Here is a 27618-nt window from a genome sequence, read left to right as displayed (position 1 = left end):
TTGATGAAATACTAGGTTAAGAGGTGCTATAATGTGTGACTTATTCGTCCTTTTGCTGCCATGAATGCACAAAGTATATTATATACCAGCTTTTGTTATTATTGAGATATGGTGGCCTTTATTGTTTGTTTAGTTTTTTGGATTATATGAGATATTGATTGTCTGGCAAAAGATTCCCAGAACAGCAGGGTCTTTACTTGGATGGCACAGTGCAGGAAGAAGAAGAAGGAGAGCTAGAGTAGCAGCAGGAGACGTGCTGCTGGAAAGGCATTCGGTAGGGACACCAGGTCAGGTGTAAAAGAGTGGTGGCCTGGGTGAAATCATGAAGTGTTATCATAAACACCCAAAGGTTCATGACCAAAAATCACAAATAATGTTTGATTCACCATACCCATAACCAAACTCCCCTCATTTTCTCTCTCAAGAGAAAAGGCGCTTGAGAGAGACAGTTCAGGGTGGAAATATCTTCTAGTCAGTAGCAGTCCTAGATGGTAAAGTATGGTACCATTCTGTCTGTCTTACAGAGCACAAAGTTGGGAAGCTACCTTGGATATGTGCCCCTTTAAGGGCAACTAAATTGGTGCAGGGACACCAGGGGCCTCATGCATAATGCCATGCGTAGAATTCAAACTAAAACATGGTGTATGGATAAAAGCGGAAATGTGCGTACGCACAAAAAAATCCATATGCATGAATCTATGTGTGCGCCAACTTCCACATTCTTCTGCTACATAAATCCTGGTCAGCATGAAAAGTAATGCACGCGCCTGCTGCCACTCCCCAACTCCTCCCAGAATTAACTGCAAATATGAATTGAATATGCAAATCAATATAAATAGCCCTTAAGCTCAGCATTCTGTGAAAAGACAATGGCAAAAGCACAGGGGAAAATAGAACAAGTTCAGCGAATAACAAGTGGAGGCAAAGTCACACAGTGCCCAAAATAAAAAAGAAGTCAGATATCAAAGTCGCCGTGAAAAGGCGAGTCGTAGCCCACCACCTAAGAGTCATATGGAAGCTTATTAGAATACAGAGAAAAGACAAAAAATAGGCACACAGTGGAAAAAAAAAAGCTTGAAATGTCAACTTTAATCTCGATAGTTCCACTTTAATCACGTAGTTTATTTTGTCATTAAAGTAGAACATCATAAACTTCATCTTAAAATCGTTTAATTTACTAGTTTCTAAAATACCATCATAATTAAAGTAGGACATTAAATGCTTTGTATTGTATTTGTTCTTCTATGTGCTGTATGTGTGTGAATCACTACATGCTTCTTAAACTAGCTTTCTCTTCCTCCGACAGGACACAGAATCCATTACATTCATGATATTACAGCTCTCTGAATAAATTAAATACTGAGATGTATACTTCATATAATATTCATGATGATAAGAATTAAAGCATGTTATTAAACATGGGAACACGGTGGCGCAGTGATAGTGACAAGCTGGCGCCCAGTCCAGAGATTGTTCCTGCCTCCCGCAAGATTCTTGCTACGCTGTGCGCTAGCTTCGTTAAATAATTTATTGCAGCAGTACTGTCTCTTTCAAATGTACTAACCCCCAATTCCTGTCCTTCCTTTTCTTTCTCCAAGTACCCAATCGCCACACAATCAGCTCTGTAATAGATGTCAAGCCATCTGTAAGCTTAGGATGCAGATTCTTCAAAACTTTTAAGGAACATTGAAATATCTTCATAGTACATGTTTAATTATTCTATCCATCTATCCATCCAGTGTTGCACCAGTCCCAGCAAGAATACAGTGCGAGGCAGGAACAACCCCTATCCTCACATGTGTAATTATTAACAATATAGTTTATTTAAATGATGTTAAAATTGTATGTGTATAATAAAAAAAAATATTTTGCTGCATTTCATCTTAAAAATGATATCATCATCATATGTAAATACGTGCTTTATAAAGTGGCTCAGGTTGTGCAATACTATAACTGTATCGTAAGTTTAAAGTGAGGTAATTGTACTTATAAGTACAAACCGTTCTATAAGGAGCACTTGGTGGACTGATTGAGTGCGTTTAGAGCTCTTGGAATGAAACTGTTTCTAAACCGCGAGGTCTCTACAGGAAAGGCTTTGAAGTGTTTGCTGTATGGGAGCAGTTCAAATAGCGCATGGCTGAGGCAGCGTGTGCTTGATGCTGTATCCCGATAATTCTCTTTCCATTCAGCTGCCTGAGAGCTGTGATTCCACACTCAGATACAGTGGGATAAATACTTGAGAGTAACAACGCTAAAGCAGCTATGGTATTTGGAATAGTTTGGCCATTCAGATGCCTTAAACTAATAAACAATATGCGGTTAATTTCAGTGTATTTGATTAAGCCGTTGGGGATGTGCATCTAAAAAAGAAAGGGAAACCACACTGGAACAAAAGCACTGCTTTGACGCTGGGTGGTGTCAGTTTGCAAAACCGAGTGGAGAACTTGCGTACACCAGGGATTGAGCTAGCGTGAAAATGACATAGGCATTTAGAGTCTGGAGTCCAAAGAGTTTGAGCAAAGCTCAGCTAGCCAGAAGAAGGGAGACCATGATCAGAATGTTTTGTGAAAAAGAAAAGGGAAAGGAAGTGTTTTAGGCGAAATAACACACCAATTAAATGAGGCTCCAGAAAGGTAGCAGAAATGTATCTTACCCTTCTTGTTATTTGCACTTTGTGTTCTTTGTTTGTGTCCTCACTTGAGTAATTTTATTAGTAAAAACGCCTTTTTTTAACCTTTTATCTTCTTGGTATTAGTCTTTATATACAGAGAGCTGTTATGAAGGCCCTCATTTAACACAGTTGTTACAGTCTGTGAATATGTTTTCTAAAATATTGTACATTCTGTGCGTGGTGTGTGTGTGTGTGTGTGCCTTGCGGTGGGCTGGCACCCTGCCCGGGGTTTGTTCCTGCCTTGTGCCCTGTGCTGGCTGGGATTGGCTCCAGCAGACCCCCGTAACCCTATGTTAGGATATAGCGAGTTGGAAAATGACTGACAGACATTCTGTATGAACTAGCATTTGGATTGATTGAACCTAAATTAGTTTATCAATTTTTGATATTTTTCTAAAACATTTGCTATATGTTTAAGCCTTTTGGTTTCATTTCATACACATAAATTAACTTCTTAATAGTCAAACATGAGTATAATTCTAAAATAGTTTAAAACATTTTTTGAAATTAGACATTTGTCAGCAAACAGCTTAGCTTGCCTATCTTTGGAGATTTGTACCTATACAACCCTTGTTTTGAGAGGAAGAACATGACTGGGTGCCTAGTGTGACCAAAATTAATGTTAAAAACCATGCTTTCTTTTGCCATTTATATTTATTGTTTTCTTGTCAACATTCAAAAAGATTTAAATCAAAAAGTGCATATGGAAGATATCACATATAATAAAGAGCTTTTCTTTTATTGTTATAGATTAAAGATAAAACTAACTGCAAATGGTTCCATTTTGAGAAAAGATTGCACAGCTATGAAAAAATGCTATTTTTTAATATGTGATAATGTCTAATGGTATTATAATGCATTGAGTTTATTTTTAAAATTTGAATCATTTGTTTTTAATATTGATTTTGTTTGCATTGTTCATTGGTCATAAGGCCAGTTATCCTTACTTGTAAGTTTGGAAACAACTAAAAAAACTCTTACTCATTTGTTTTTTCAGCTCAAAAATTCAAGGAAATACCACGTCAGAACTCCATCAAAAAAAATGAACAAAATCCAGAAAAGTCATCTACCCCATCTGTTTGCAATACAGTGCTAGAAAATAGTAGTATGATATTAAAACAGGATGGTTTGCTTGAAGCTGGCTCAATGGTGGAGCTGCAGGCCAGAAATGGAGCTACTATATATGGAGTGGTACGATGGATTGGAATTCCACCCGGCAAGAGTGAGCTGTGGGCTGGGGTTGAACTAGTGAGTTGTTTTAAAATAATGTATCTATTGAGAAGTTGTTCTTAAATGTGTGTCTACAAAATATGCTAAACAGTGACTGGATCCATGGGTCTTGAACATAGACATACTTGTTCAAATCTGTATACATTTTACATATACTTAATGACCTAATTTATTTTTTCACGCCTGTAAAGCAAATAACAGTATAACAATAAACTAATGAAAATGCTAGAAAGTTGCCAACAACTTTGACACATACTCTGCACTTTCTCAAAAATGTAACAAAGATTTCTGTAATAGAAAATATTAATTACATAATTTATTTAATAACTAAACACCATTGTCAGATAAGGTTTTTATAACTCCTTGATGTAAAATGTATATAGACTAGACATTTTCTATCCTGCTTCTACAGTTCAAGGTCATGGAAATGAACTTAAGTGTGCATGGGACTCCAGCACATCACTTCTTGATATTTTGATAACAACTGTAATATTTGAGAATTTCTATAATTTATTTTTTGGCACAATGTGAATAGTGCAGTAATGCAGGAGAAATAGCCCGACAGTTGCATTTTATAGATGCAGACAGAAGAAGAACCAAAATAAAAGACAAAAGCACAGCATATACAATGACAAAGGAGTCTCTCCTTGGAGCTTGTGCTGTTTTTCTATTTAGAGCAGGCAAGGTATCAATGCATCATCAAACTCTATTTATTCTATGTAGGATTATGAGCTGAAGAATTGTACTGATGGACTGTTTGAAAACCAAAGGTACTTCTCTTGTGATGACAACAAAGGCATGTTTGTGAAACTACAGGAATGTCGACCAGACAGCAGATTCTTTGCAGCCTCAACTTCACAGTTGGAACCACCATGTGTAGACCACTACTCAGGTGAGTGAGTTCATGGTGAAAAATAATAAATTGTTTGTGTTTATGCAAGAAATGTGTATTCTTTAATTAAAGATTGTAAATTGTAAGCTTCTATTTAACATATGCAACACTGAATTTTGATATTGTACAGTATATACAGTATGTTAAACCCAAATTTAAATATATGCATCCACCTTCTTAACCGTAACAGCAGGGGCATGGGAAAACTGGATATCGTTACTACTTAGGCTTAAGGCTTTTATAAAATAAGAAATAGTAAGAAAACTGTAGTATATAAAAATAACTTCTTGCTATAGCATCATGGCTTTATGCAAATTGGTTCATTTTGTTTTTTGAATGTAAATCACACCCAATATGACCATAAATTTGTGAACACTTGACCATCAAACTTATATGACCTTGTCCATCCATCCATCCATTTTCCAACCCGCTGAATCCGAACACAGGGTCATGGGGGGTCTGCTGGAGCCAATCCCAGCCAACACAGGGCACAAGGCAGGAACCAATCCTGGGCAGGGTGCCAACCCACCGCAGTATATGACCTTGTTGAACGTCCAATTCCAAAACCATATGCATTTATAATTGGAAGCATTGAGGAGTGATTTAAGCACATTTATGAGACTGGGAATGCCCAGTGGGGGCTGGCTGGTCTTTTGGCCTCGAACTTCTGGAGATTTTGTGTTTTGTTTTGTTTTTTTAACCTTCAACTTAACTGGAGTTTTGCTTTTTCTGTCCTCCCAGCCACCTGACCTTATCATCATATTACTCTGAAATATATATATAAGGACATTACTTTTGTACTAATTATATATCTGTGTTATGTTAGTTAGTGTGGATTTATTTTTTGTTGCTTATTTTACTTCTTGTCTAATTTAATTTGTTTTTCTTTTCTTGAAACTGTCTCTTTGACATCTTGTAAAGCACTTTGAGCTACGTTCTTTGTATGAAAAAAATAAACGTAATATGAAATTGGGCCCCACTCTTTTGGAAAGGCTTTAAACAAGAGTGGCATTCCAGTTCATCCCAGAGGTGCTTAGAGTTAGACATATGGTTGTTCATCCACCCCAAGCTTGTCAAACCATGTCTTTATGAGCTTGCCACAGGGGCACAGTCATGCTGGAAAAGATAAAGGGTTTCCCCAAACTGTTACCACCAAGTTGAAAGCGCATAATTGTCTAAAATGACTTTGTATGGTGTAGCATTAACAGTACTTTCACTGGAAATAAAGGGCCTAGTCCAAACCTGAAAAATAGCCCCAGACTATTATCCTCATCTGCCAAACTTTACATTAGACACTATGCAGTCTGGAAGGTAGCGTTCTTCTGCTATCCGCCAAGCCCAGATTCATCCATTGGGCTGACAGAAAGTAAACCATGATTCATGACTCAGAGAGCATTTCTACTGTCTCACAGTCCAATAGTGGTGTGCTTTACATATCTCTAGTCAATGTGCGGCATTGCGTATAGTGATCTTAGTTTTGTGTGCTGCTGCTCAGTCATGGAAACGCATTTCATTAAGTGCCCAAGCACAGTTCTTGCACTGATGTTACTTCCAGAGGCATTTTGGAACTCTTTTAAGAGTTATGCAACAGAGAATAGGTGATTGTTATGCACTATGCACTTCAGCACTCTGTGGCCTTGTGCTGTGAGTTTATGTGGTCTGCCACTTCATGGCTGAGTGGTTGCTGCTTCTATCTATGCACTTTCATTCCAAAATAACATGACTTACAGTTGACTGAGGCAGATCTAACAGATCTACACATAACAACAGTGCCATGTTTAAAGCCACTGACCTCTCCAGTACATTCAGTTCTGCTGTCAATTTTTTGTCATTAGACATTTCTTGGTTATGGGTATGATTTTATGCCCCTTGTAACAATGGGGGAGCCTAAAACACCTGAACCCAGTAATTTGAAAGGGTATCCACATAACTTTTAGCTATATAGTGTATTTGAAGAGTATAGTGCCACACACTGGTTATGTGACTCTTTATCTCTTACCATCAACTTTACATATTTTGGAGTCACATTTCAGAGGTTATTAAAATATTCTGTGAACCAAGGGATGTGTTTACACTTTAATATGGATTTCTGGGTGCCGGAGTCAAATTTGAAAAAAGAAATGTTTTAGTTATTTATTTACCTTTTTTTTACAGTTGTCCATGTAATGAACAAAGCAGAACTTCAGAATAATGAAGCAGATGTACCTCCCATTCCTGAGTCAGAGGTAATAGAACTACTAGAGGGGAAAATGAAAGGAATTCAAGGCCACTATAACTCCTGCTACCTTGACACGGCACTCTTCAGGTATGGTTTTGTTGATCACTTGAAACCCTAGATGCTTTGCCATGACAATTCCTCCTTGCATTGTTCCCTTATGAGCTTCCTTTTTGTGAGTGTTTGGTTAATTTATCATTTTTGTTTTGGATGTTTTGGTTTCTGACTTTAGCGCTTGTTTTCTGACATAGTTAGGGGATTAGGTCTGTTTTTTCCTTGGATTGATTTTGTTCTTCTTTTTTTGGTATTGTGGTTTTATAATCAATCATTTCTCTTTAAATTTTTTTATCAATTTTTGTTAATTTGAATTCTTACTGATTTTTTTTTTTTAAGTTCTTTTATTTCTTTTTTGTATTTTCTTTGATTTAGTGAAGTATTTGTGTGGGGCAAGGCTTCAACAGTTTAAATACCATTTTAGTATTGCCATTCAATCTAACTCATAACATACTACCTGTTCAAATGGTTTTACAAAACTCCTACATAATTCTCACTTTAGCATCCATAAAATGTTCAGCCGAGACATGCTGAAAATTATTTTTTCTTCATTTTTTTGTGAAAAGAAAAATCTGTAAAACTAGTATATAGATTTTAAAAATAGTTTCAACAAAAACAATGATTAGTTTCCATTCATAATTTTTGTCCAGCATTTCAGATTTCAAATCATTCACTTTTTGCTATAGGTTGCAGCTTTAAACAACTTGGACCCACACCATATCTTGAGGACTGGAACAGTACTAAAAGTCTCATTAACAGACAGTGCCATTTTTTTCCAGTTTATGTGAAGCCATTATTACAGTATTAAGAAATGGTTACACAAACTCCTCTAACACTTTTATAAACAATATCCTGAGATAAATATTGGTTACTTTCCTTTTTCTTGCAGCAGCTATTTGCCTGATCCACATTTTGCCGCTAAAACTTAAAATCTGCATTGCTTTCAAGTTCTTGTTTACAAAAAGAGTACATTTAATAAACAAATTGTTGAAGTTTTTAACAAAGCATTTGCCATAGCTTATAAAAAGCCACACCAATACAGAAATGGGCTATAACCTGTAAATATGGTAAGAAAGGAGCAAGGAATGAAATAAAATAATAATAATAATAATAATAATAATAATGATTATTACTTCTTAACAAGTAGAGCCATAAAAATACATATACTGCACCCAGTGTGCGTTAATAAAGCCATGTCAAGATTTCAAAATGTCAAATGGTGGTGAAAATAATACATTGCTTATTTTAGCACTAACTAACAAGTATTTCTTTCACAATTAGAAGCATGTTAATAGTGAAATGATAACACTTCCCAGTAGATTTTCCTTTAAGCTGCTAACCATTGTTAATTATGCACACTAGAAAGCATTCGATCATAACAAATGTATATTCTCCATGAAATAAAATGGGACTGTCCAGCTACAGAGTTAAACTAAGTTGCTAAAATACAAAAGCCCCAAAATACACAGTCAGCTGAAACAATGAAAGTTAAGACATGCAAGTTTATATATAGATTTATACGTTAACAGATTATAGGTTAACAGCTAATTGCAACAAATATATCTTTATTTTATCAGTTACTAAAATATTTTTGAATTGTTTGTACCAAGTAATCATTTTTACATACAGTGTCCTTTAGAAATCTTGTGTTCTAGTGGATCATGTTTGAACTCCTTTGTTTTTTGTTGTTGCAGTTTGTTCTGTTTCAGTGATGTTCTCGACAGTGTCCTACATTGCCCCAATGTAGGTGAACAGAGGATTCAGACTGTGCTCAGAAAAGACATTGTTAATCAGTTGCGAAGGTAATATAGGTGGTTGTAGTTTGTTAGTGAGCAGGTGTCTCTAAACTTAAAGATGTGCAGAACAGTCAGACATGTGACCTACTATTGTATTTGTCATGAGTGTATTGTAAATGTGTGTATTGAATTTGCTTTAGTTATTACTTTTCTCATTTGTTTATAATATGTTATTGTTATCTCTGTGATACCAATGTGTTACCCTTTTCCATATTTGTTTGTCACAGGCATTTGTCCCCAAGGGCATAACCATTTTGTCTGCGCAATGTTGCATGGTTCCAACACACATGATGCACGTGGCATTTGAACCATGACATCACAGTGACAGGATTTGCTGTATGAGGTGGCAGCTCATATTAAACAGCATCCAAACTTTGTATTGTTTAAGGAAAAATCGTTGGCGTTCCTATAAATTCAATTTGGTGATGTGGTTCTTTTTAAATATCTTATGCAACTGAATTTGTAGTGTGTTTATAGTATACAAATAATATGCAAGCACATTTTATTTACCTTCTGAGAGTGCCAAAGCATATATAAAAAATTGTGTTTTGCAGCAGATAGTGACAGACAACCATATATTGACCAAATAATATTCATTTTTCAGTTTCGGCTGAAACAGCATATTATCTACAATTTGTATTTCGTGATTGCAAATATATGTGAAGCAACATATTAGAAACACAATTTCAGGTGCTAAACAAACATTGAAAATTGCTAAGCAATCCACTTATGTATCACAAGTGACTGCTAAGAGAATACAAACATTAATTTTTCTCACTGAGACCGAAGACTAACACATCAAGTACAACAATAATCAAGGATCAAAAATAATCAATCTTGATTGAAAATAATAGAAGACTGTGATGCATGATACATATCTGTAGCCCAGTAGCACCCACAGCTGCCTATTGGCTTTGCAGGCAAAGGCAACCATATACACGCTAAGTGTCCTCATTGTCAAATGGTACCATTTTTTTGAGAAACTATAGTTTTTATTGTAGAACATTTTAAACATAATTCATTAATCCATCAGTGCAGGTTAAACTTCTTACTGTTTATGCAAAAAATGTATAATAGAATGGATACAGGAAGCTAGTAGCTTAAAACTGCAAACATTATGTTATGCTGTTATATAGTTACTATATGATGTGCATAGGTGTAGTACTTTCAGAAGAGGGTCAAATTATATGTGTTGATATTTATAATAGTCATTCAGTGTTTGTTATGATTGTTATTTATTTTTTTAGTTGTACATTTCAGATGAAAATGTTAACTAACTGCACTTATGATTAATGTGGTTAAAGCTATTAATGCTACACTGTATTAGTTATTACTGTTATTATTGGCTTGGAAGTCGCAAGGTTACTTGGAGTTCCAAGTTACATTATTCTTGTAGGTGCCTCTATAGTACCTATATTACAAGTATTGTTTAAAATGTAGTCCGCTTAAAAATGTGTATATTCTGATATTAGAAGTATAACTTGTAAAAAAAATGGAATGCATTGCACTAAGGTTTGTGTTAAAAGTTTACAAATCCATGTATACTTCACCCTTAAAATTAAAGTTTATTTCTAGTTTTTGTTTGTGCTGGTGTTTGAAAGGATTAGTTTGATTTTTTTCTTTAAGTTTTTGCAATCATGGTAAGCATTAATTTGCCACATGAAAAACTAGCCTGCTCTTGTGTTTTATAATAGAGGTGAAGGGTACCAGGGTTCCAATGTGAAAATATACTTTAAAACCTACCTAATATGTCAGTTTTGAATCAGCAAATATTTCGACTTGAAAAAAGAACTGAGGACAACATTTTTGAGTGAATAAACTCACTGATTGGAATCAATACGTAAATACACAGAGACATCTTGCAAACTCTATGCAGACCCTGGTGCTGTGAGGCAGGAATGGCAGCTCTGGACTACCACTCTACCTATGTTAAAACATCTATACTAAACTTATTAACATGAACCTGATTTAAACTAAGTGTATACCTGTAATGTCTGTTTAGTTCTTCTCTCTTCATTGCATTTTTTTTTTGCTGGACTACCATGTCCTACGTGTGCATTGTTATACAGGCAGTTGCAACATCTTTGCAAAATAATTAAATAAGCTTCCATATAGTGAAAGAAGTTGAGCGATCGTGTGACTTTTTTCAGTTATTATTGTCTGCTCATCCACAGAACAGAGACAGTAATCTGAGCGTCAACGCTGAGTAATGTCAGTAATGTTGTTTGCCAGTGACTGATAGATAGATAGATAGATAGATAGATAGATAGATAGATAGATAGATAGATAGATAGATAGATAGATAGATAGATAGATAGATAGATAGATAGATAGATACAGACAGACAGACAGACAGACAGACAGACAGACAGACAGACAGACAGACAGACAGACAGACAGACAGACAGACAGACAGACAGACAGACAGACAGACAGACAGATAGATAGATAGATAGATAGATAGATAGATAGATAGATAGATAGATAGGGTACCAGGGAGGAAAACGATCAGTGAAGTGAAAGGCACTTTTAAAATTGCTGAATTTCACAAACATGTTTTGCTTTTTTTTCCTTCTTAAAACAACAAAGAACATGTGTTTTGCAGTATGTATACAATCTGAAGACTTTTATATATAATATTTACCATTTTTCTCTAAAAGACGGGGCTTTGTTCCAGCAGAGAATGTGATGAAATTGAGAAACCTACTGGGATGTAGCACATTTGCATCAGAAGAGAAAGGTAACTCCTTCTGTCTGGTTATAAATTTTGTCTGACTGTTTTTTCTGTTTATTTGTTATTTTCAAAAAGAAGTAAAGATGCTTTTACTTGATCAATTTGGGTAAGAATATTACAGCTGGAAGAAAGTGATAAGTTTGTATCACTTTTTTTTTGTAAACCGTTTTTTAGTCTCTGAATAATGTTTTTGAAAAAGCCAATTTAAAAATAACGTTTCTTCTGCAGTTCTTTCCCTCCTTGTAAATTACAAATTGAGTAACCTATATTAACTGATTTAAGGATTTTGTCATTAGCAGTAGCAAGTTGCTTTATCTTGTCTGACAATTCAGTATTCTGTGGCCACGTACATGCAATAAATAGTAACGTTTCTAGTTGTTTTGCTTTGAAATGTTACTTTTGTCATCTTCTTCCTAATCCGCATCTTTTCCCAATGCTGTGTGGGGTCAATATGTTGGACCAACTTTCTCCATACAGTTCAGTCCTGCAACTCCTCTCCAGTCAGACCCTTTTCCTTCAAGTCTTCCTTTACTCCATCCACCTTTACTTCATTCCCCCTGTACTTCTATTACCATCACTGTTTTGCCCACATATTTTTTGTCTCACCTGTCCATACCATTTCAACCTACTTTCCTGTACTATCTTAGATATCTCTCATACTTTTCTTGTACTGTGGATACCATCTCCTTCCTCAGCTTGCCCTTCTAATGCTGCTGCTGTAGTCTCAGTACAATCTTCTGCATCTCCTTCTATGTAGTTTCAATGATCTTTCAGTGATTTTTTTCTCTGCTGCATTCCCTGCCTGCTCATTCATGCCACCGGTTTCACCTCACACTGTTCGTCTGGGGTCAGAGACAATATCATGTGCACTCCATGCCAGGATTCTTACCAAGACTTGGCAAAGGCAACACACTCTGGCCAGAATATTTAGGCTTCTCAGGATGGCTTCTCCCCTGCCAGCAGCCCATAGACATTGTTGCTCTCTCTATCTCCCAGATGTGTGTGATCCCAGCAGAATTTTCGTGCCAGAAACATCACTGGAAATTGACTGTAATCTTTGAAATCTCAGTTTCTTTCCTTGGTTGATTTTTAAAGCCCAGTTATTGTTTTTCTTAGAATATTACTGCCTGTAATAAGTTTTAAATAAATCAATGGCCAAGGCAGATTGGTTGCCAGAAAGAAAACTTGTTTTGTTTTTGAAGTGATATAATATTCTTATCAAGCATATCAAGCAAGTACTATAGTTATGAAGCACATTATGCAACTGTAAATACTGTCTGTAATTGTACAGTGTTAATGTATTTTAGACCCAGAAGAGTTTCTCAGTGTTCTTCTTCACCAGGTCTTAGCTGTGGAGCCACTACTAAAAATCAGGTATGAGATAACTGATTTGTATTCATTTACATGGAATTTTTTAGGTTGAATGGATGCTTTCCTTATTTCCGTCTCATAAATTTAGTGTTCCCTGTTTGTAGGTCAAATGATAAAACTCAGGATTGCTACAGCTACCAGATCATCATGGAGAAAGAAGACTTGGAGATTCCATCTGTTCAAACATTACTAGAGAGGTCCTTCTTATCCTGTGATCTCAAGTTTGATGAGGTATGTTTGCTTGATCTCATTGTACTGGTTTAACTTATTAGTGGAAACTAAACTGATTTAATAAGATATTTTAGTCTTGTTTAAATATACCATCATTTTCTTTTTTGATTCTTTCTCATGTGGTAGTTCTGCTCATTTGGTTTAGGTTAAGAACTTGCTCTGTATTAAAAAGTTAATGCAGTTCACTCATATGGTAGTAATCTTTGTGTCTATTTATGTGAGCCCCTTATCTGTACAAAAGTGAGATAGAAGCTTAAGTTTTCAGATTTGTGCTGCAGTAGGAAATTATAGTTATGTTGTCAATCCCAATCCCATCTGTAATTGTTTTAGATAGGTGAAGGCAAAATAGTTCTCAAGTATAGAAGACTGGTGATCACTTTTGTGCTCCTTTTAAAATACTTACAATTGTTTCTGATTTAATATATATGTACATCTTTTAAAATATTCAGTTCAGCCCTGGAGAATGCTATACCTTGCCAGCTATTTGTTTGAATATTAATTGATTCACATTAGACAAGCTAACCAGCCAGTGCTGCCTTATTTCAGACATTTAAATATTTTTTTGTAGATTCCCTCCTGTTTAATTATCCAGATGCCAAGATTTGGAAAAGGGTTTAAATTGTTTCCAAGAATAGTTCCATCCACAGAACTGGATATTACAGACCTTCTGCATAACAGTAAGTAATAGATTTTGGTTCCATCACAAAGTTGAGAGTAAAATAGAATTTTATAAGTTATATTTTGTGCAATAATGATGCTCTTTTCATTGTGTGCATAACATAAAGATAGTTGCCAAGTGAATCCTGAGGAAATCCAGAGTTTCAATGTTTTCCCTGTTCAGTTAAAAATTATATATAAATATATCTTGGGACAAGCAAATGATTTTTAAGGATAAAATATTTATTGATTTTTGACAGATATGACTCACTTTGCAATTTAGAAGTTTTTTTTAATAAATTACAAGTTCACTTCCACACCTGTCATGACATCCATCCATCCATGTTCCAACCCGCTGAATCCGAACACAGGGTCACGGGGGTCTGCTGGAGCCAATCCCAGCCAACACAGGGCACAAGGCAGGAACCAATCCCGGGCAGGGTGCCAACCCACCGCAGGACACACACAAACACACCAAGCACACACTAGAGCCAATTTAGAATCGCCAATCCACCTAACCAGCATGTCTTTGGACTGTGGGAGGAAACCGGAGCGCCCGGAGGAAACCCACGCAGACACGGGGAGAACATGCAAACTCCACGCAGGGAGGGCCCGGGAAGCGAACCCGGGTCCCCAGGTCTCCCAACTGCGAGGCAGCAGCGCTGCCCACTGCGCCACCGTGCCGCCCCCTGTCATGACAGATTACTCTTATATTTTGCAGCTGTTTGAATCTGTCATAAGTTCCCACATGGAGTCAAATGCCTGAACAGACTTTAGAGCTTAAAAAGAAAAAGTTCCTGTAGCAAGAAATGTGGACAGCTTGCTTTCTGCTCTGAAAAGACAGCTGAGCTGAGCTGCCATTACGATACTAGAGAGTGTGCACCCTCCGGTAGCATCATCAGCTGTGCAAAATGCAGCCATTTAAAGAGTTAAACTTGAGTAGCTGCAAAATAATCTTATTTTATTTTTAACTTGGTTTCAAGAATTTAGTTCTTATATTAGCCTGCTCTAAGTCTGCTAATATGTGATTGGGTTGTCAGGTATGTTTTCTTACCTTTTAATGGGGTAATATGTGAAATGGATCTAAGCATGCGTAATATGAGTATTGATCCATGTTGGAAGATGTTTATTTTGAAGCTAAATGTATGCTACTTCCATAAGTTAAAAAATGTTATTCAATTCATTTGAGTTGTTAGGGAATGACTTTACGGTGTGGGCTCCACAGATAAAAATGAGAATAATAATAGGGTTTAGTACTAGAATGTTGGAACACATTTTTCCATCTTAAAACAAAAAATGAACAATCTATACATTTGGTGTGCACTAGTAATTAATATTAAATTGCATTTACACTTAATACATTTGACAGGAAGTAGAATTTTGTACATGTTATGTTTCATTTAAAGTGTTAGTAAAGTGTAAAAGATGCAGTTCTATAATACAGTACTTTCAAAGTGTTAATGGAAGAACCTAGAATTTGATTTATCATCTTCTGAAAAGGATTGACATTAAAGACAAAAAGATATAGGTACATTTATTAATATTTATGTTAAGGTTGCACTTACGGTGGTGGGGGGGTGGATCAAGCAATTGTGTTGGCAGTAAACATGCAATGTTGTATGCTAAGTTGTGTCCTAACAATTCCATACAACATAGATGGCAAAAAAGGACTACTCATCCTATTGTTTTCCACAATACTTCTTCAGAATCAATTAGACATTTAAGGCTATGTCTTTTACACACCTTATTTTTTTTTTGTGGCTGCAAAGTTAAATATACTCAGTTTTCTAGTGCATCCTACCTTTTTTTTTATTTTCATACAATTTACCCAGAGTGCTAATGTGTCAAGAAACACAGGCACTGCTAGAGTACAAGGAGGCTTACAGAATGTTCAAGTATCCTAGTTGAGATTTTTTTTTTAAGTTCTTGTATTTTTTTGTGAAAGTAACATATTAAAGCTACAGAAGTAAAATTTAATGAACAGAAGTTATGGAGTCGGGCATAATATGGATAGATTTTAATGAAAAATTGTTTTAATCTTGTACCTGTAATAGTTTCAAAACCAGCATGCACAATTTTTTCAAGAAGTGTTAATATTTCTATCTACTGAAAACTAATTAGGCAGCAAACATAAATTTCAAAATGAATGTCTCCAATTGTTAACATCCATCCATCCATCCATTTTCCAACCCGCTGAATCCGAACACAGGGTCACGGGGTCTGCTGGAGCCAATCCCAGCTAACACAGGGCACAAGGCAGGAACCAATCCCGGGCAGGGTGCCAACCCACCGCAGGACACACACAAACACACCCACACACCAAGCACACACTAGGGCCAATTTAGAATCACCAATCCACCTAACCTGCATGTCTTTGGACTGTGGGAGGAAACCGGAGTGCCCAGAGGAAACCCACGCAGACACAGGGAGAACATGCAAACTCCACGCAGGGAGGACCCGGGAAGCGAACCCAGGTCTCCTAACTGCGAGGCAGCAGCGCTACTACTGTGCCGCCCATTAATTTTATTAACATGCTTATTCAGTTCATTGTTAAAGGGAGCTGGGGTCAGTACTGGCAACACTGGACACAGTGTGACAATCAGTGTGTTATATGGATTGCTCATGTGCACAGTGCTAACTCAGGGTCTCCAGTTACTCTAGCGATCAATGTCTGAGTGAAATATTTTATACATTTAAGATATGCAGAGCTCTTAGTGGCAGCTTTATTTTTTAAGGTGCAAATGGGTAAACACCTTATGATGGCTGGGTTGCCCCAAGTCTTGGCTCCTACTTGAACCTGGGTTATCAATGGTCTTGACTAGGGTTGACTAGTGCAGTGAGGACCTAGTCTTGCTCCCTCTAATCCCAGCCACCTCAGTCAGTACCTGCTTGGATCTTTCTGCTGCCATCCTTCAGCATCTTGAGTTTTACATCAGCCTTGGCCACTCCTGCTCCACAGCTCAGCAGAGGCAATCCACTCTAGAACGCTATAGCGACCATGTCACCTCCTGTCCTCTGCAATGGTTCCAGCCCGATCTTGCTCTCTCCTTTTTCCTCTGTTATACATTCTCTTTTCTTCCTTCTGTTTCTCCCCTAACCAACTACAGTAGAACCTCGGTTCACGACCATAATTCGTTCCAAAACTCTGGTTGTAACCCGATTTGGTCGTGAACCGAAGTAATTTCCCCCAAAGGATTGTATGTAAATACAATTAATACGTTCCAGACTGTACGAACTGTATGTAAATATATTTTTTTAAAGATTATATATAGATAATTATACCATAGAATGTACAGCGTAATAGTAAACTAAATGTAAAAACATTGAATAACACTGAGAAAACCTAACACTGCAAGAGTTCGTGCTATAGCGCTATGAACCTCTCGCTAAAAACACTTTTTTTTAATAAGTTTTAAGCACAGGGAAAAAAGTGAACATTTGAAAAATCTGTAATTTAATAAACCACCAAGAAAAGTAACATTGCAACAATGCACGCTACGAACTGATTGCTGTAAACAGAAGTGAAGTGGAGGTTAAAATCCAATAGAAAAAAGTCTTCATTAAATACAACGAGGTTAAAACAATGCTCGAATCAGTCTCTTTAAAAACAAGCCCTTATGCGGCCAGCACTCTCTCTCGCACGCACGTGTGTGTGTGTGTCTCTCTCTGTCTCGCTCGCATGTGTGTGTCTGTCTCGTTCGCGCATGTGCGTGTGTCTGTCTGTCTGTCGCGTATGTCTGTGTGTGTCGCACTCTCTCTCTTGCTGCACAGGGAATACACAGGGAGAGACTGAACATGTGCAGAAATCATTGGCGCGCACAAAGCGAAAGGAAAACTGGCTTGTTCGTATACAGAGTGTGTGGTCGTGAACAGATGCAAAAGTTTGGTGAACTTTTTGGTCGTAACCCGATTTGTACGTGTTCCGAGACGTTCGTGAACCGAGGTTCCACTGTACTTGGACTACTTTTTAATCACTGTGAGTATTTGTCCTGCCTTCATTGACCCACTGAACTGCTATTAAGGGATGGGTACACAAATCACTCAAATGCAAGTGTGCACCTAAATACTTCATTCCCCTATTAGCATTTCTTGGCCATACATTTACTCAGCATACACCTACACCCACGTGTCTGAGCTGCACTATTTTAATGCAAAAATTCCTTCACCACCACAGAACCCTAACATACTTAACACAATTCTTCACTAATAAACAAACATTTATTTTTATATATGAGCTAAATGCTTGTGAAAGTCCACAGCAACTGCTACATTTGAGTGCCTGGGTCCATTAATTTACACCATTTTGGTTCAAACAGTGTGTACTGAACAAAGTGAATTTGTGTGTGTAATCAGATTGCCAACCTTGTAAATCGTACTTGTCAGGTCAGGTTGGGGTGTACACACTGGTACATCACATTGCCGCATCCACCACACAACTTAACATTTTGGGATCTCAGTTGGCAACCAATCCCCCCCACCCCCAGGCAAACACGTAGTGCAGTCCCACCCTCCAGAAATGACCATCTATCTGCCACAGCCACGTGTTATGTGGGCATCCCCTTGGTCTGGTCTAGCCAATCATGTCCTCAACGATAAGGATTCTGCGATCTCCCTCAGGGAATCACGCCACATGGCCGTAGTTCCATAACTGATGCTTCCCGACAATGCAGGCAATGTTCCTCATTTGGGACTAAGTGAGGAACCGCTCGTTCAATTTAAAGTCAAACCAGCGGTACCCAAGGATTCTCCAAAGAGACACAGTACTGAAGGTGTCCACGCTTCATCACAGGTCACTGGATAAGCATCCATGCCTTACAACCACATAGCAAAACAGAAACTCTAAAGCACCAGGACTCTAAAGACTTGGACTGTCATCCTTTGCAGAGATATCGGGAGTGCGACACACACTTTCCAGTGGCCTCATGACCCCCCCTTGCTCTCCCAATTTGTCTACTGACTTCATAGGAAGAGTCACCAGAGACATGAATGTCGCTGCTGAGGTAAGTAAACCTCTCAACATGGTCAACATTCTCTCCATAGACAGACACACTGCTGATGGCTGTGCCTACGACATCATTAAAGGTCTGGATCTTGGTTTTTATCCAAAACATTCTCAAGCCCAGACACTCGGACTCCTGATCAGAGCCTCCATTGACTCCACAAAGACCACAGCATCATCTGCAAAGTCAAGATCAGTAAATATTTCTTCACCAACAGGTACCCCACAACCCTGCCCACTACCCAGTCAATTCAAGCATTGAACAGAGTAGGAGCAAAAACACACCCCTGACGAATGCCAGAATCATCTGCCTCCACTCTGCACAGCATTCACAATACCAGTGTACAGGCTGACTACAATATCTGGCAATTTAGGGAGGATTCTACGAAGTCTCAGGATATCCCACAGGGCATCGTACTGAATTCAGGGCATCTGAATTTTCTTTCTATTTCAATATGCAGGTCCTCGAGAATGCTTCCTCTGTGGCTCTGTTGCAGAGATAGAGTGCCTCCAGTGTCTACAAGATCCAAAACTAATGCCGGGAGTTATCAAGCAGTTTTGCCAGAAGTGTGACAAACAGGTATCAGAATTTGTTGTAGTTGCCCCTAGGGCATAATTATTAAAAGAAATTAAATGGTGCATGGATAAATAACTGTATGTCACTCCTTATTTAGGCAGAAGTGTTCAATGCATTCACTTTTGTATTCAAATTCTTAATTTAGTGAATTTTAATTTAATGTATAGACTCTTATCTCATTCTTACAGACAATTCGAAACAGTTTAAGATTTCAGTCATATTTGGGTAAATAAACGCAGAGAAGGTATTTGCTATGTTGGATTTACTCATAAGCAAATGTGATGTGAAGTGCTTCAAACAATGTAAACTAATACAGTACAAAAAGCAGAGTAGAAAATGCAACATTTCTTTCCATCTTCTGGCTGTTGTATTTAAGATAATCCAGGACTAATAAACTAATTGGCGATTCTAAATTGGCCGTAGTGTGTGCTTGGTGTGGGGGTGTGTTTGTGTGTATCCTGCGGTGGGTTGGCACCCTGCCTGGGATTGGTTCCTGCGTTGTGCCCTGTGTTGTCTGGGATTGGCTCCAGCAGACCCCCGTGACCCTATGTTCGGATTCAGTGGGTTGGAAAATGGATGGATGGAAGACCACTTTCAAGTAGGAGTTCAGGCAGTACCTCTTTCAGTGTGTGTGTCTTTTAAAGATGTTAGTGTGGCCCTCACTTGCTTAGACGTGTGTTTAATAACAAATGTTCTCCTGCATCAGGTTCATTCTCACAAGAAGAGGCAACATCATCACCCTCAAAAGATTTTCTTTCCCCTTATGAACGACTTCTCCAGTAGTGCCGTAATTTGCAGACACAAATTGGAGCTCTTTGCAGTGTTGTGCATAAAGACCAGTCACTATGTCTCCTTTGTCAAGTATGGGCCAGGGAAGAATTCCTGGTTGTTTTTTGACAGCATGGCTGACCGATGTGGTAATTTTGCACATTTTTATTATTTTATTTCAATAACAAGCATTTTTTCTTTGTGTGTTTTGATAGCATGGTTGTTTTCTCTCTTTCTGCAGGGGGCGAGAATGGATACAATATCCCAGAGATTAAAGCTTGTCCTGAAGTGGGAGAGTTTCTTTCGAAGCCAGCGGGTAGTATTGGAAAAAGTGATCTGGAAAAAGCAGATGGTTTTGTAGAGCGACTTTTGTGCGATTCCTACATGTTTATGTACAAATGTCCAGCACTCTGTTTATACAGATAAATGCGCAATCCTTAGACCCAGACACACCATTTATTGGTTATTTCCATTTCGTAGAAATATCATTTTGTTTGTACTGCTTGCTGCATTGGCTGGAGACCTCTTATGTAACTGGCGTATGTTTAGTGTCAGTCTGACATCTTTCATATTTTTATTTTCATTCACAAAAGGTCCAATTAGCTCATTTATTTGTACTGTAGAGAAATTGGACACTTATTGAACCACAGCTGGTAGAAAGAAGGGCTCAGATCTGCTTCTTATTAATAGTATTTCCGTTGTGAACAACAAAGTTAAAATGAATTAGTTAAACTTTCAGAGTGGCTGACAAATAAATGTAACATGGTGTGCACTTGGCTGCTTCAGAAGCAGTGTGAATCCTTCAGTGATGGAACCATTTTTTTTCCTAGTTACTCCTGAAATGTTAAGCATAACAGGAAAATCTTGATTTAAATTCTAGTCAAACAGAAGACAGAGATTTAAATTAGAGGGCAGTAAATACACTATAACAACTATTTATTTTCCTCTTTAATAGACTGAAATATTCTCCTGCATTTGTGTGGGATATTGTAAAAAAAATAACCTGCCAAGCATTCATTTTCAAATCAATTTGGATAACTGCAATTGATGTGCTTTCTGTGCATCTGAGCTTTGAAAGTTGTCCAAGTAGGTAATCTGTTTTACTCCTCATTTTCATAGGAAAAAAATCATGCATGATCACCTGGCAAAATCAAGCATTTTTCACAATATTCTAATTTTATATTTATTTGTAAATGTTTATTTTGTAAACAAAAGAAATACTTAAAAATTAAATATATTACTTATTAAAGTGTATAGGTATTTACTGTTTATTTTCTATCTTATAATTCTGAAGAAAAAAAAAACAGTTGTCTTTGTTGGAATTAAAGAACACTGGGATGGACCAACAATAAGAACAAGTTGGAGTATAAAAATAAAGATAAGTCAGAGGAAGAAGTAAGCCCCGATGGGTGTTCCCACCACCGAGCAGTCTGTTTCTGTCGTTGCGTATCATTTCTCATATCTCAACACAACATACTTTGCTTATTTTGATTTTTGGTTACAGGACAAAATCTGTATGCCGTATAAAAATATGCACACACGTTTTACAATGTCAGTACAAGAGTAGACAAGTAATTAACTTTGTGTTGTCATATTTGACCCAGTATTATTTATATAGCCAATCAGTGTTTTTATTAGTTAATTAACCCTTTTGCCAAAGATGTCTATTTCCTTGGCTTGAGCAAATCATTATCCCATTTTCTCGCATTTTTTAATAGTGCATGTTTCCCAGGATAAGAACAATCAGTTTTACACAGCATGTTTCACATATTTCAAATTTAACCTCGTAAAAATGTTAAAGTTGTTCCCATGCTGAAAAAAAAGGTTAGAGACAGAGGTTTTGAGTGTGCAGTCTTCATCAGAACCTTCCCTTCTTTCTTTCACCTTGAGAGTAGCCCTGTGCTTTTTTCTCTTGTGGCTGCATGCTCATTCAGCCCTTCACTAACTTCAGTTCAAATGTGTCCAGCATTTGACACGTCTCAAGCTTTTTTGTCTTTAAAAGTTGTTTCTAATGTTTGTTTTCAGGACAGTTTTGCTTACCAGTCTTTCCTATATCCACTCAGATATGTTTTTGTTAATTTCTAATTGTTTCCTAAATCATTTGGAAATCAAGCTTTAGCACATTAAATATTGATTTGAGTGCATTTGCAGTCAGAGTTATGCGAAGGTACTATACTTGGCACGTTTGAAAACGGTTACTCTTTGCTAACTTATTTGAAGGTGACAGTTTCTCTACACATTTATTAAGCAAGATTAGTGCTTGATTTGAGACTACGATCTTCCTGGATTTTGGAAACCCATTAGTGAAGTGAGAAGTTGAGAAGTGCTGTGGGACTGTAATACCTGGTCCTGGTGTCATTGTTGTTTTTGTGTTTGTTTTTTTGTTTTTGGGTTGGGGGAAATTGTAATTTTCTTCTTCATCCCCACAGTATACGTTAATTCATATTTAGATTGGTCCAGTGCCTATATTAGGTGTGTCCTAGGACAGTTCAAATTGTGCTGAAATGGCTCCTGGACACATGGTGTTGGCTGTCTAGGAACTGTTAGTGTTAGTCCTTCATCTTGTAATTCCCAACTCAAAGGCAAGGGAACTTAAATAGTTCCAACATTTTGAAATTCACATTTGCCCAGGCTGTCTAAGTGCTCCTAGTCCTCTGCCTAATATGCAACAATACTTGCACTACATGTGTTGCATATAAATATGTTTATATTTTCCCATACCAGAAGACGTGCTTGTTAAGTTAATTGGCAACATTGTTCGTACTGTGTGTAAGTAAACCTGATGGTGGACTGACCCCCCCATCCAGGGTTGCTTCTTGCTTTTTGGCTAGAGGTGCTGGGACTGCCCTTGCAATCCTGAATTGGCTTAAGTGGATTTAAGAATGGTGTTAATTTTTTATATACCTATGACTAACCTTTTTGATAAATAGAACTTTATAGTATTTAGCTTTTTTACAGAACCTCATTTTAAAAAATTATAGCAAACCCCAAAAACCTGAGATACACAGCTGAATTAATAAAAAGACTGAAACATCTGACACGGCTAAAGATCAGATGAGCAGCCAAAGTCATTTTAAAGACATCTTGCTGTTGGTATAAAGGAGCCCCAGTAGCATTTCTTGACACACTTCTGCTGAACAATTTGTTGGATGAAAGCATTTAATGCTTGTGTGCCAGGGAGAGAATGCATAGCCTTGTCTACAATGGCCATTAAATTGGTCTTCATTCTTTTAATGCTTTTAAAGTCCCAATTCAAACTTCAATGCAAATCTCGACTCTGTTCTCTGTTCTGTTTCTGCCTTTCATGGTTTGTCCTGAAATACACAGCACATTTTCCCCAGTCTTCAAGTGAATCCTCCAAGCGCTAGAATAGTCTGACATTATAACCTTGGATCTCCTGCTATTATTAAGATCATTGCATGTTTAAAACGGGTTTAAGGTTATTTCCATGCTGAAAAGGTTAAAGACACAATGTTTAAGCTGTACAGCATTCATCAGGTGTGCAACTGCAAAGGAAAATGCAGGCAATGTGTACAAGAAGAAACAAAGCCAAGGCAGATTAAAAGAGAAAGGTGAGTGATGGTGAGAAAAGGCTGCCATTAGAGAAGCTGAATGGTGGGATGGAAAAGTTCATTTGTCTTTAAGACCTGGAGAAATGTGTGATCCCAGGCTGTAAATGAACTTAACTTCTGCTTTTCTTTGAAAAGTGTCTTTAAAACCCTATGAAAGAACACCGAGATCAGTGTGGCTATGATCAGGGGATGTGAAGATGATTATACAGTATATATTTCAACGTGCAGGTGAGCGAATGCCGGCGTGTCTTTCTGCTGCTGCTCTTTGCATTTGTTTGAATGTTTTTTCTTCTGATCCACTGATGCTGTTTTTAAGATTGCATGGAAGATCTAAGACTTGAACAGTTTACCTGTATACGGTCTACGGATTGGCCTTTTTTAAACTTGGAATTTTACTGGATTTTAAATTTGGTTTCCCTGTTCTGGATTTAAGCCGCCAGCCTGACACGAGCCCCCACGGCCCCTTTCGACCCTTCTACCTGGCTGTCTAACACTACTCAGTTAAGTCTCCACTTCCTCAAGTTGCTGCCGGTTTTTAAGGTGTCTGGGAGGTAGGTGTAACTGTTTTCCCAGACTGTGGGTTTTAATGGTGGTCTAGTGGTTTGCTGGCTAACGAGGTTTTAATTTGGCTGTGAGTAGAAATGGAGAAATCACAAGGCTTTTTCTAACTGTACCTCTCGGACCTTTACATAAACAGCGGAGTGATCCAATATGTACAGTTGGAACTGTTGCAGCTAAATGTGCAGACCTGGCTGCTGCCTCAGACCCAAGCATTTTGCGTTGCTATGGGAATAGACCGACGCCCAAGCTACATTCACTGAGACCCTTGTCGCAATCTGCTTGTGTCTGGAAGGACTGCTGTGGATGAGCATCTTCCACTGATCCCTTCTGTCTGGTCAGCACCTTCCACTGATCCCTTCTGTCTGGTCAGCACCTTGTTGTCTCCCAACCAGGCTGAGTGGTCGATATCAGAGTGTCAACTTAAGCAATCTCCAGCAGCTGGAATATACACCATTGGACACATTGTCTGGCCATATTTCACAATCAAGCTTGGACCCTGCACCACTTAAAATAGCTCTACTTAATGCTAGATCTGTGGGGAGTAACAATAATACTGAATGACTTCTTCATCTGTCATGGACTGGACTTTCCCTTTATGACTGAAACTTGGCTGTCTACCAGTGACTCAGGACCCCTTGTTGAGTTGTCTACTGGTAGCTGTAACTTCTTTAATACACCCAGGACCTCTGGCCATTGGGGCGGCTTAGCAGCCATCTTTAGAGATCTTTTTAAATGTCGATTGCTGACTGGGAGAGATTACACAAGTTTTGAATTATAGCTGGTTATGATGAAATTAACACAACCTGTGCTCTAGTGTATAGGAAAATTAACGGAATTTATCCATGAATTCTTTTTTTTTATCATAAGTGAATTTACCCACCACAGATAAACTTTTCGTGATTTTAACATTCGTGTTTGCTGACCTGCAAAGTACAGATCCAGAATGAGCTTTAAGAGGCATTTAACATCCAAACTGGAGTCCGCCTGCTCTTTAATATTATGATGGAAGCATTCCAAAACAGGCGTGTAGTCCAGTTGGATGAGGACCATTTTATGACAGATTTAATGTTCGCCGACAACAATGTCAAAGCCACAAATAACCTTTATGATATTGCCTGCGTCACCCAGCCATACAGCCTCAGTATCAATGCTGACAATGGACAGAACGCTGGCTATCATTCAACTCGATGGCGTCCAAATCGAGCAAGTTCATTAGTACAAGAGAAGAAATTAGCGTCTACAGCAGAGGCCCACACCTGAATTGACTATGCAACCGTTGCATTCTCTTCTCTCAAGTGGCGCCTGTGGAAGTGAACCAACATCTCCACCAAAACCAAGACTCGCATCTTCCAGACCCTAATCCTGCTGATCCTCCTCTATGGAATGGAAACTTGGCCGCTACTCAAATCAGGCCTGACGAAACTGGAGGTCTTCCAAATTTGCTGCCTACACCAGTTTGCTTTACGTCCGCCTTCAACATGAGGATATTTGACGCAGATGTGAATACCAGCCAGTGACTGGGGAGTAAATTTAGAAATGACGATTACGATGGTTCGGACAGTTTTGTAGAATTTATAATAGATGGCTACCACACCAACTTCTCTGGCAAAAGCAACCCACACAGTGGAGAGTCCAACGAATGGCACCAAAGAAAACGTTGATCAAACACATCAAAGAAGAATTGACAAATCACTTTTAATGATTCCAGAACAGCGGCCATGGACTGCAAGGCATGGAAATGCCTCATAAATGAAATCCAGCAACCATTGGCACCCACAACAGTGTACAGGCTTAGGAAATGACCTAAACCAAGTGCCAGCTAGGGATCAAAGAAGAAGGGACATTTGTTGTCCTTCCAAACCTGTGGTTGGGGAATTTTACAACTTCATGATTCATTTAAATCTGTTAAAGGGTCCTATGCATGCGCACAGACACACCCTAGACCTTGTTTTGTCATTTAGGTTTGTAGTGTGCAGTATAGACGTGGGAGATCACAAACCCATGCTGATGGACATCACTTTTTCATGTTCACCTCCCAAGCACCGTCAGTTTCTGTTCTACACACACTGTAACACATCTGACAGCTGGTCCGTTCTCCATATGGTACCCCTCCTCTAGTCCTCACCATTGAGGATCCCTCTCAGTGCAGTAATCCTGATGAGCTGCTTACTCTTTTTAATTCAACATGTATTGAAATTATAGATTCAGCTGCTCCACAGAAATGCAGAAGGCCCAAAGTAAAAAAAAAAATAAACCGAGGCTAAATAGTGTTATGCATGCTCTCGGACAGGAATGCAAACAGAAAATGGAAAAAAGATCACCTTCATGTCTCCTACCAGATTTGAAGAGAATGCCTAACCAGCAGTCCACCATCAAAGTGCCAAGAGCAAAATACTTTGCCAGAATTATTGCAAAAAACTCACGTTGCCCAAAAGTTCTGTTTAACACAAATAGTACTACTGCACAGCATCACCGCAGGCATGTGAAGATTTCAGAAGGTTTGTTTTTATTGGTAAAATTAATAGTATTAGAGCACAAATTCCACCTTTGTCCCATGATCATTTTGATTCACCCGTCTATTCTGTTTTCCCACATTCAGTTTGAACCTGTGCCAATGTCTTACTTAACTGACTTAATACTGCATATGAGGCCTACCATGTGCACCTTGGAAGTGATCCGCACACCACTTCTCAGAGATGGGCTGCAGGCATCTGCTCCTAGCATTCTCTTTATAATAAACGGCAGTTGAACAAATGGCATTGCCATGACTCTAGAAAGTGTGCCATCTTAATTCTTTTGGATCGGAGTGCAGCATTTCACACTGTTTGTCACACTGTTTTGTTGGCTTTCGGGCTACTCATCTAAAGTGTCTGCCTCTTGTTTGGAAAACAGAACATTTTCAGTTACAATGGGAAATGGTCACTCCACCTCTGCAACAATTCCATGTGGGAACACCTCAAGGCTCAGTCTTAGGCCCTGTCCTGTTCTCCTTGTACATTTTCCCTCTTGGGTCCATTTATCAGAAATAAAACATATGTGACTGTTATGCACATGACATAGTTATACATTCCATTTACGCCAGGTAGCTGAAGCTCATTTTTAATTGTTTAAGGGACATAAATTGTTGGACATCACAGAATTTTCTTAAACTAACCCAAGACAAATCAGATATGATCACATTTGGGAATCTTGACTCTGTCGGAGTTTTAGCAAATGATATGTGCTCGTTGTCAGCTAATGAACACAGACATGTAAAAAAAAAAACAACCTTGCTGTTATTTTTTTGACTC

At 38.0% G+C, this 27618-nt stretch overlaps 1 protein-coding gene across 1 annotated transcript in view; it reads left to right on the top strand.

Moving 5' to 3' along the window:
• Positions 1-21449, top strand: part of cyldb (cylindromatosis (turban tumor syndrome), b) — a 31403-nt gene extending 9954 nt beyond the window's left edge. The window contains exons 4-14 of the mRNA XM_028811770.2: positions 3669-3919; positions 4625-4793; positions 6948-7098; positions 8757-8864; positions 11519-11598; positions 12900-12966; positions 13068-13194; positions 13763-13871; positions 19312-19430; positions 20134-20344; positions 20437-21449. Of these exons, the coding sequence (XP_028667603.1) occupies positions 3669-3919; positions 4625-4793; positions 6948-7098; positions 8757-8864; positions 11519-11598; positions 12900-12966; positions 13068-13194; positions 13763-13871; positions 19312-19430; positions 20134-20344; positions 20437-20621 (1577 nt within the window). The 3' untranslated portion in view covers positions 20622-21449. The remainder of the gene's footprint in view (positions 1-3668; positions 3920-4624; positions 4794-6947; positions 7099-8756; positions 8865-11518; positions 11599-12899; positions 12967-13067; positions 13195-13762; positions 13872-19311; positions 19431-20133; positions 20345-20436) is intronic.
• The last annotated feature ends 6169 nt before the right edge of the window (positions 21450-27618 follow it).

This window comes from Erpetoichthys calabaricus, chromosome 10 (genome assembly GCF_900747795.2).
Source record: "Erpetoichthys calabaricus chromosome 10, fErpCal1.3, whole genome shotgun sequence".
In the NCBI taxonomy this organism is placed as follows: Eukaryota; Metazoa; Chordata; class Cladistia; order Polypteriformes; family Polypteridae; genus Erpetoichthys; species Erpetoichthys calabaricus.
Note: the sequence above shows the minus strand (reverse complement) of the source record. Positions and strands in the feature narration are given on the sequence as shown.